The sequence below is a fragment of the Sinocyclocheilus rhinocerous genome, unplaced genomic scaffold, assembly GCF_001515625.1.
Source record: "Sinocyclocheilus rhinocerous isolate Xijiao unplaced genomic scaffold, SAMN03320098_v1.1 scaffold344, whole genome shotgun sequence".
NCBI classification, from domain to species: domain Eukaryota; kingdom Metazoa; phylum Chordata; class Actinopteri; order Cypriniformes; family Cyprinidae; genus Sinocyclocheilus; species Sinocyclocheilus rhinocerous.
In genome coordinates this window covers 1,541,288-1,552,055 of record NW_015627959.1, presented here as the reverse complement: position 1 = coordinate 1,552,055, position 10,768 = coordinate 1,541,288, and the positions used below count along the sequence as shown (strand labels likewise).

General features: G+C 35.0%; 1 protein-coding gene across 1 annotated transcript in view; it reads right to left on the bottom strand.

Annotated features, from left to right (window-relative positions):
- Positions 1-7,109: 7,109 nt before the first annotated feature.
- The window catches only part of LOC107737128 (15-hydroxyprostaglandin dehydrogenase [NAD(+)]-like), an 8,987-nt gene continuing 5,328 nt past the window's right edge, over positions 7,110-10,768 (bottom strand). Inside the window, exons 5-7 of the mRNA XM_016548568.1 lie at positions 8,852-8,928; positions 8,419-8,582; positions 7,110-7,736 (exon numbers count right to left, since the gene is read on the bottom strand). Of these exons, the coding sequence (XP_016404054.1) occupies positions 7,613-7,736; positions 8,419-8,582; positions 8,852-8,928 (365 nt within the window). The 3' untranslated portion in view covers positions 7,110-7,612. The remainder of the gene's footprint in view (positions 7,737-8,418; positions 8,583-8,851; positions 8,929-10,768) is intronic.

The window sequence follows — 10,768 nt, the reverse complement described above, 5'->3', positions numbered from 1 at the left end:
GAAAGAGTGAATGAAAGATGAGAACAGGGTTCCATTCATTATGAATGTGTCGTTTTGTTGATTGGCCACTGAACGCACGGCTCTGTTGCTCTCCAGTGCTGCTGTAATCCCCTGCTCTCATTAATCATTGTCCTGAATAAGGGGTGGGGGAAATGAGAGAAACGACTCGGTGAAGTGGGTGAGAGGGAACACTTTTTGCATTCCTCCTCTTTCTTAAAGCGTGTATGTTTATGCAAGCTCCCCTCATTCCATTCCACCAGCCTCGCCATTCCAGATCCCTCCACATTAGGTTCATGCTCACTCCTAATTAGCAGGACCTCATGCATGTCTATGAACTCTTTACCTTCCTGATTAGTTTGTCGCGGCCATGCAGGCATCTGCACCTCTTGAGCAGCACAAGGCTAATTGAGCTAATTACTCAAGTTAATGAGAGTATTTTTTAAGGTTGGAGGGCATAAGCAAATGAGATGAAGAGAGTGAAATGAGAAAGAGATATAATTAGCATCACAGATGAGTTTACTTATTGTGTCCTTGACTTTCAGCGATATGAAGATGTATTTAATAAGTTAAAATGCTACCCAGCTAACAGGGAATGTTCTTAGAAAGTTCTTGAAAGGTTCTCTCAAAGTCATGAACATACGTCCTTCCAATAATATCATTAGAACATTTGTTCAAAGTTATCTAATCTTTAATAATGTTCTCAAAAGTTAGCGCAAAAAATTTGTTTATACATCATGAAAGTTATTTTCTGAAGTGTTTTAGTTGGACGTTCATCTAACATTTTAAAATGTTACTACTACTCGTTTCAGAACTGTAGAGAACATTAAAAAAGAACTCTCCCATATTATTTGCAAAATGATCAAATGGAAAGTTCCCTTAGCGTTTTATATAACATTCGCATAACTAAGGAAAACACTAAAACATTTAAAAAACTGGATGTTTTGAATGTTCAGAGAACAATAAAAAAAAATAACATATTCAAAATATAATGACAACGTTAGAGGAACATTCTTAGAACAATTTTGTTAGCTTAGTATTAACTTAGACATTTTTGGTTTTAATGTCGAATATTTGCAGATGTATAATGAAGAACATTTACAGTATTAATAATATCAAGCTAATTGCATTACATGTTCATGTTGCCTTATGGGCTAAATATTTGTTCTCTGGGAGGCTCTTTTGCTAACCCCTTAAATTAGCGTTCATTGTATTTCATAGTTTTGTTCCGAAAAGTATTTCCTCCGAGTCCCTTGATTACAAATTTACACCACTCTCAATGCTTATTTTCTTTGCCAATTGGAGCCGAGTTATTATCCTTGGCCAGCCGCCAAGACCTCATTGCCTACCAGTCAAAACAGTTTTCACATGCTCACGGGAAGCCCTACAATAACATCGTATCATTAGAAACGAGCACACAGGCAAGTATTTGGGCCACTTGGCTCCCCTGATGTAAAATAAACATAGGGGTTCTCTGTAAACCTGCAAGCTGATTGAGTCTCAAGTCCTTAGCAACACCATTGGGAATGTACACAGTGATACTTTCCTCAAGTCGCTCTGTGTATATGTCTTTTTCTGTGCAAAACATCTGATTCAGATATCATTTAGAAGTTTTTGCCTTCAGTTTTAAGATCTCAAAATGCCCTGGTCAGATGTCAGGCTGCTCATACAGTATTTGGAAAAGTGTGCAAAAGCAGCAGAGTTTACAATGCCTACAGACACAATCCCAAGAGACCATCCCTGTTGTGTTTACATTGAAGATATCTCCTCTATGCACTACTGGAACTGGCAGAAAATATAATATTGTGTTAGATTTTCCCACCATAGTCCGTAAAGAATATATGAACTAAACACCCCTTGCTTATCTTAGATTTGTCTGCCTCTCTGCCAACAATAATGGCATGTTTGCACATTTCCTCTTCCCTCTGACAAGGGAGGACACTTTTGAGTCATCTAGAATTTTGCTTCTTAGAAATCATTTATATGTTTTTTTCAGCTACTTTGCGACTTTTCACCTAAAACCTCTTTAACTGTGCACATTTCCTCTTCCCTCTGACAAGGGAGGACACTTTTGAGTCATCTAGAATTTTGCTTCTTAGAAATCATGTTTTTTTCAGCTACTTTGCGACTTTTCATCTAAAACCTCTTTAACTGTGCGTGTGTGTGTGTGTGTGATAGTAATCAGCAAAAAAAAATTAATAAATATATAATAAATAAATAATTGCATATATTTTAATATATATGTTCCTCTTTTGTAAGTTACTTTGGATAAACACATCTTCTAAATGCACAAGTGTAAATGTAGATTAGAAAAAATATAATATAATATATAAATATATACTGTTTATAAAGTTCAACATTTATTTATTTATTTTATTTTATTTTATTTTATTTTTTTATGTTACATAGCATCTCATTCTTGGAATTAAAATGCACTGCTTCATTTAGCAAAACCTATCAAATCTGTGAGACCAAACTTTTTCCCAGGAAGAAGTTTAATACTATAATAAGTTGCAGTACTTTGATAATGACTGAGGCATGCTTGTTGCCACTGAAATTGAAGAGTTTTTTGCTTAGTAGGAGCATCATTAACTCTAATTCAAAAAAGCAGTTTACTGGCTGTGTTATTACACTATTCCTTTTCTGACACTTTCCTGTCCTACAGATTGCTTCATACTGTGTCAAGATTTGCTCCCAGTGAGAATTGGAGTAGAAACTTCTATTAACTGGACGGGTGAGGTACGAGGGAGTGAGACATCCCAGAGACTATGCAGACCAGCCTGACATCTTGTGTGCCATTTAATCTTAGGGGAAGGGATGTCTCATATCACAGCTTTTAGCCTTTCTGTGTTCCAAATACTCAAGTCTATTTTTGTTTTACCTCAATTTTAATTAATTTTGTCAAGGTCAGATTTGGATTTGGAAACTAAAAAGGCCTGTCGGATATTTTATTCAGACCAGAGTCAACCTTACCCGAAAACAGAGATTGTTGGGGGGGGAAAAGAGGTAGAGTATAATGATTAAATCATTTTAATCTGTCATTTCAATTTCAAGATTTGGTTCAAATGATAGGAAATAACATTGTCTATCTATCTATCTATCTATCTATCTGTCCGTCTGTCCGTCTGTCCGTCCGTCCGTCCGTCATTCCCGTCCCGTCCCGTCCCGTCCCGTCTGTCTAAATCTATATATATCATATATAATATCATATAAAAGTCAGCATATATATATATATTAACATATGTACATATACACATTTTCATATGGATATTTTATATATGTTATAAACTTTTATTTTCATCTATACCCAGAGAATGTATATGGGATAATTATATATTGCTTTATACTGTAGGTAACATATCGCTATTGATATAGGGCCATATATGTCATATTATATTTCCGTATGGGCTAAAATTACATTTAAGTGCTGTTCATCTGTCTATATGAATTATACATTTTCAATTGCTTATTTCTGGGTGTCAGGCCAGAGACCGTAATAGTCCCTTTGGCCCACTCTGTAATCTGTCCTGGGTGACTGTTGTTTGTAGTTCTAAACAATGTTTAAAAACACTTAACCACAACCCCCCCAGGACTGCCAATGTATTACACTCAACGCATCTAGGCAAATAAACAGTGAAGTAGTGGATCTAGACATCTGCACAGTATGAAACTCCCAAAGAGATGCGAAAAACAGCTAAACAAACGCTGACAGATTTTGTTAGAACGCGGTACCGGTACTGTCCAGATGTACACCGACACTGTGGGACTCAGTATGACGCATCAGCTGCCTCAGTGTATATGAACTAGACACAGTTTTAACAAGATTTTAAAAAGTCAATGTAAGGCATCTACTAAGAATGTACAGGGGAAGTGTTTTCAAGAGCAGATCCTTTTGAACAAACACATACAGCTTAAACACACACTAAACTATATAAAGTCATATCTATCTCTAGTCTATATATTTGAATTATGTATGACTTACGGTATGAAAGTATGAGAAGATAGAAGTTACTTAATTACGCTGTTTGGTTTTTAAAACTAATTTGTCCTGAGGGGGGCGCCATTAAACTATCGACACGCTGACAAAGATAAAGACTTTATTTGTGTAAAATGACACATTACTGACACAAAATCCTGGATTACTGGGTTGTGTCAGTGATTACACCTGTCAACCAAAATAACAGCCTGAGCCACACAATTCTCCCTCTCAGTCACTGTTTAATTAGAATGATAAAATAATAATTAATTTTGTATTTATTTATAATAATAACAATAATAATAATAATAATAATATGTAAAATCAATGAACGATATGATCTAAATGGCCAAACTACTAATAATGGTTCAACAACCCTTACGAAAATTAACTATGGTTTTACTACAGTAAAAGTGTAGTAACCATGTTTTTTTTGTGGCATATTGATTACCATTTGTATAACCACAGTTTGATTACAAATACCATGATTAAACTATGGTTAGTGTAGCAAAACCATGGCTAATTTGTGGTTACCGTGGTTTAACTACAGTAACCATGTTTTTTTTTTTTTTTTGTAGTAAAAACCATGGTTAATTTTCTTAAGGGAACAAATTATTAAAACCTTTTGTTGTTGTCGTTATTTATCTCTGTCCTACTTACAAATTCAGAGCAGCAGTCAGATTATCACATATTTATGTATTTATTTAGTTAGTTAGTTAGTTAGTTAGGAAACGTGATCATGAAAACTTTGTTTCCCCCATCCAAGACAGGATTAGACCAAATGCATGTGTTAAATCTGCTGGTCTTCTTCTTAAAGTATTGTATCTGTGACCAAAAACTTTGCAGAGATCACACACAAAATGACAGAGACACAAGGAAACTCTCAACCTCTCTCCTTTCTCAGAGCTATTACTCGTGGAGGAGTTCCAAAACACTCCAGTGAAACTTTCAGTGGAAGAAGATTTCTGCTGCTTTCTAAAAATGTTTGATTGCACATTGTTTGCCAAAATGAACATGAGTTACACGCACCAGGGTCAGGAATTGACCAAGGCTTTGGGTAAAAATAGGCTACCAGTGAAAGTTTAGTACCTCTGCAAGCACCGTAGTGAGCTGTCTGACACACACACACACACACAGACACATATATATATATATATTTATATAAATAGAAAATTGCAATTAAATCAATATTTTAGTGTGATAGACTATATAAAGCTGTACAATCTAACAAAAAAACTCTTTAAAATGTATTTAAGCAGAGCATTTATATTATATTTTATTTTTTATTTTATTTTATTTATTATTAACAGCCCTAACTGACCCGACATTATTTCAGTTAATTAATTAAGTTGAACTACATATTCAATGCAAAATCAGCCTCTGAAAATCAAGGAGCATATATTGCCCCATCATAAAAGAATTTTCTGACAAACAGTGAGGCATATCAATATCATTCAACACGCTCTTCATTTCATGTCACAACTTCCTGCTCACAATGAGCTAACCGAGCTGCATATCTTTCAGCTGAAGTACTGCTTTCTCATCTGTTTAACCTGTACTCAAACCCCACCCAAGCTTCCTCAGGGCCTTCACTGTGACCTTAATGGCCTGGCTCATCTGGTCTCCTTTGAGTTCAGTTACTGATAAAAGTGTGTCAGAGTGTTTTCTCTGATTGTTTCCCTTGAAAAGACTTAAAGGAGAAATCCAGCAGCCTATGTATAAAAGTTTACAGTAAAGTTAACATGAATTACCATATTCGGTATAATGAATGAACATATACAACTTTTAATGTTAAAATGTTATGGTATATGTAGAAATGAACGTTAACCAAGATTAACAAGTGGAGTAAAAGTTGTGCATTGAAATAAACTTTTCAAAATAAATCCTATGTTTTCACGCCAATGTCGCTAGTAAATTACACAAATAATTACAAAGAAATGGCAAACACGTGCTCATTAAACATGAAATTTTGAAGTCAAAAGATCCAGGTAACACTTTAGAACCAATTCTCACTATTAACTAGTTGCTTATTAACATGCATATTACTCGCATATTGGCTGTTTATTAGTACTTATAAAGCACATTAATGCCTTATTCTGCATGAATACTCTTAGCGAGTTTAGAACTATTGTGAAATAATAATAATAATAAAAAACAACAACATTTGGCTGCAATTGCTTTGGTATGAATGATTATTTTTCTTTTCTACTCTTTGCATTTGTTTTTTTTTTTTTTTTTTTTTGTGTATAGCTTTACCAAAACTTTAAAAATGATTTTTGGTTCAGTTGTGGCCTTTGCAGAAATTCAATGAGGAAGTGTTTGTAGAAAATAGATAGCATACACTTCCTTCACAAATTCTTCAGATGTAGATAGAAAGCTATCAAACAGTCATCATTTAAACGACTCCCTCTCAGCCCTCATAAACGTTCATACCAGTCACATCAAAGCAGAGTCACATTCTTGCCAATCTCTGTGATGCTTCATCAAAAGAATTTTGTCAAGTCACAGTGTATAAAGTACACTGTTATTGTCAAATTGAATCCCTATGACCAAACTAGGGCACTTGGAAACTTGGTAAATTTGGTAAAGTTATAAATTTGGTAAAGTTTATTTATAGAAGTAGACTTTGTGACTGTACTGATGTCTGGATGAATGTTTTTAAAACAGATAAGCCATGTTTTGATTGACCAAGATGATGTGATGTGTGCCATATCACAATATGTACTATTACTGAACCATTTGCAATTTATATGTTTTTGTTTTGGCTGCATTTACATCAGTTCATGGAAAACCATTTATTCTTAGTTTGTATTTAGCAAAATAGCAAAACTGCACTGCTGGAAATAGAAAGACTTTACATATGTAACTAAAACATGAAAGTTCAGGAATTATCCATTTCTGGTAATGCGGTAAGTCTAGGCAATTTTGCAGATTCCTGGACATTACAACTTAATGTAGGCAGGAACATTGTATTTAGCTGCTGGTCTCAAAATCTACAAGACTACAAGTAGATTTTGGATTAGGTTTGGGTACAACAGAGCCTATGATATGCATTTAGCTGCAACAAAGTAGGAAACTGATAAAAGTAGAATAAACTAATAAGCTAGAAAATAAAGAAAACATTTTCTTTGTATTTTCAGAAATGTATTGTTTGATTTATACATAAGGGGATACATAATAAAATACACTCTTTGTCACAAAGATATCCATATATCTAAAATATTATACAAAACGTATACAAAAATTGTACGAATCGTTGGTTTGTAATATTGAGGTAAGATAGACATAAAAACAGTAACTGAATTATTAATAAATACGATCTTAAAACCAATTACTCACAGTTAAAGCAGTTACATATAAATTAATGTTCAAGGCCATTACAACAAAAATAATAAAACCGGTTTAGAAAGAGGCCTGAATACCAGTATGCCGTCCTTTTTGGTTTTCAAAACTCAAATGATAAGCAGGAAACTTTTACAAAATCTATTCCGTCCCTATTTATTTCTTAAATTCACTATAGGTTTGTGTCATTCAACTAGCTGTTTGATGTGTCTGCACTGGACTTCAATAAAATAAATGTTTTGTTGAGGAATGGAGAGGAGAGAAAAAAGACAAACATGTTTAATGAAGGCATCACTATCAAGCTGAAAGAGGCTCATAGGTGTGGAAGTGAATGCCTTTAGAACAGGTGATCTTCATCACGGCTCCGTTTAGGCTTTCATCTGTTATGATTCGCAGCATTCCTTCTGCAATCAGAGATGGTCTGTAGATATACACACAGACACAACAAAATCCTATTTCACTTTTTTTTGTCCTTGTAGTACAATCAACCCATTTCAGCAAATAATGTGGATTTTTAAAAAGCAAACAAGGCAAATCATTTTTGCGTTTTAAAATCGATCTTCTGACCTCAAACTTTTCTTTTCTATGTCGGTGACATACTGTAATTTCAAATAACTCGTCTCTCATGTGTCTACAGAGTGTTTGAGGAACAAATATTTTGTTGGGAAAAAAGAAAATAAAACAATTTCAGATACTCCACCAACACCAAAAGAATAGTGCTACAGAGGCAAATTGCAAAGGTGGGAAAAAAGTGCCAGTGATTTATTGGGGTGGAGGTTGATTTGATTCAATTTTAAGTGCACGTCAAAAATCTTGCAAGCAAAACATACAGTTTAATCCACCTTTAATCAGTGGGTGGTGCAAAATGAATGTCTAGATTTTCCAGTAAAGGCAAGTTTAAAGGTTTAAAAGCACTTTATCCACTGATTATTTACTTGCAGCAGTAAAGGTCTGGAATGGAAACAGATTTTTGCCATTATCTAGAAAACACTGTTGCTCTCTGCCCAAGCATGTTTATTCAAGGGACTGAATATAACCAACAAAGCAAAACTACTAAAACAATCTAATACAGGAGAAACAGGTAGTTCAACTGAACTGCTTACTTAAGAACACCATACTTGTCCATCCTTTGCTTGAATTCATCTTTGTACTTGACAAACTTGCCCATTGTTTCCTCATGCTCCACAGTGTGAAGGAGTTGTGTGTCCACGAAGGCTGGGCACAGTGTGTTGATCCTCACTCCATAATTGCCCTGTTCAGATGCGTCCTGCTGACAACAAAACGTGTCCAAACACGGTCAGCCTAAATTACACACACAGCGCAAAGAATGTGTCAACACACAGGGTGAGAGATCCTATCTGTGAGCAAACACATCTACTCTCTCGGAGGGAAAAAGCCGGGCTGTGAAAACCGCACGGGGTCAGCTGGTTTGATGGTCAGGTGCTAGAATGTACCATATTTTAGGGAAGTGATTTACATATGGTTAGAGTAAACTTTACTTCTGATAAACTGGTGAGACAGGATTGATGTACTCACTGCAATGGCTCTTGAAAATCCAATCACCCCATGCTTTGTCGCTGTGTATACTGGCTGGTGAGGAGAATGGAGAAATGCTAGGAGGGAACAAAACAAATATTAATTCCAAAAAAAAAATATGTCATTACTTGCCTCATATTGTTCCAAACCTGTATACCACAATTTTTTTTCCATTAGAACGCAAAATGATATTTTTTAAAGGAACTTTTGTGTATGACCATGTCTTTTAAGCTCCAAAAATGCACCATAAAAGTAGCGTTCTGAAACCATACGGTAGATTTGTGTGAAAAGCAGGCCACATTTCAAAAGTAGTCATTTCAGAAGAAATCTTACCCTCCAGTGAGCTGTTAACTGCAACCAAATCATTGAGTCAGTGAATTTAACTCGAGAAACTAATGAACAGTGAATGAATTATTTCTTTGGACTGGTTAAACTCATTGACTCAATAGTTCTTGAGCTGCAGCTCACTGAAGGAGAAGATTATTAGGCAATAACGATTAAAATCTCAATGTGTTCCTTGTATGAGTAATATGGACTATTTTCATGGTGAATTTTCATTTTTGAAACAGATACGATCACTATGGCACTGAATGGAAAAGAGCTGTGTGAAGATTCTTCAGAATTTCTAAATGTTTTTGTTCCACAGATGAAAGCAAGTCAGATGGGTTTGGAACATTTTGGAACAGTATTAATTCATGACATTATCATTCCAGTTGACTGAATGAAAATGTTGTAACCAGGGCTGCGATACTAGAGTCTGTTATTTGAAAGAGCAAGGTTTTCATCTTATTGAGACTGTAGCAAAACAAAGCCTGTGAATGATTTCCAATACCTTCATCATGGAAAAATCTCTGGATCTTCCAAGGCTGAGGATTTCTTTTTTTAATTCACGCATTAAAATCCTAATGGCTCTTGAGTCTGTTTAAAGTGAAATGGCTCTTTGGAAACATAAAAAGCTGAGAACAATTTCCTAAACTAATGCTTTAAACTTTATAGGGCAGTTTGGTGCTTTATGAACCTATATAAAATAAAACTTTATGTGGAAAAGCATTTTTCTGCATTTTCCCCTATTGTCTTGTTAAAATTTATATTATGCCTATACAGCATTGAGCTTATTCTTTATCGTATGTATATCGTATGTGGAAAGTTATTGTAAAAGTCAAATGGAACAATGTGTCCTTTAGCGTTCAGGCTTTGTTATAATAAACAACATTTACAAGCTGCATCAAACCGAGGCAGCCAAGGACGCCAGGGGCAAATAGCTGAGACAGTATTTACAATTAAACAGTTCTTGTGTGTTCTAGATGAACAAATCTAAGCACAACATTAATGCACATGCAGTGCATAACCCACTTTTTCACACAAAAGAAGGCTCTGTTTCCCATTCTGGCTGTTTAACATCTTAAAGGGAGTCGTCAGGCTTTCTTGTCTGTAAACGTTTTAATTAAGGGGTAAGATCATAAAAAAACTCAACCAAAACAATGAGGTCATCCTAAAAAGACATGTTTCCATTTAGCATGGTTAAGTGCTGCATAAATCCACCAGCTTTCTCCTTATATGCTCTAAAACTAGGTCCTAGACACAGTGGCGGATTTAGTGAATTGGGGGCCCCAGGCAAAATATAGGAATGGGGCCCTATACATTTGCACACATTTTCCTAAATCAACCTTGAGGTTCTATTTTGTTGTTTTCAGCGTAAGCCTGTGTGCAAAGGCTGTCTAAATATAAACTTTAAAATACATTTATTTTTAGTTGTTTTAACTACAAATTTAAATAAAAATGAAAAAATGAAAAGGCAATTATACATTTACACACCTAAAATACATACATCAAGAGCATGCTCATAGATGAGAACAAAACAGCGTTGGATGAAGTGGATTAAAGCCCTGCACGGGTCTCAAATATAGGCCCTAGCCC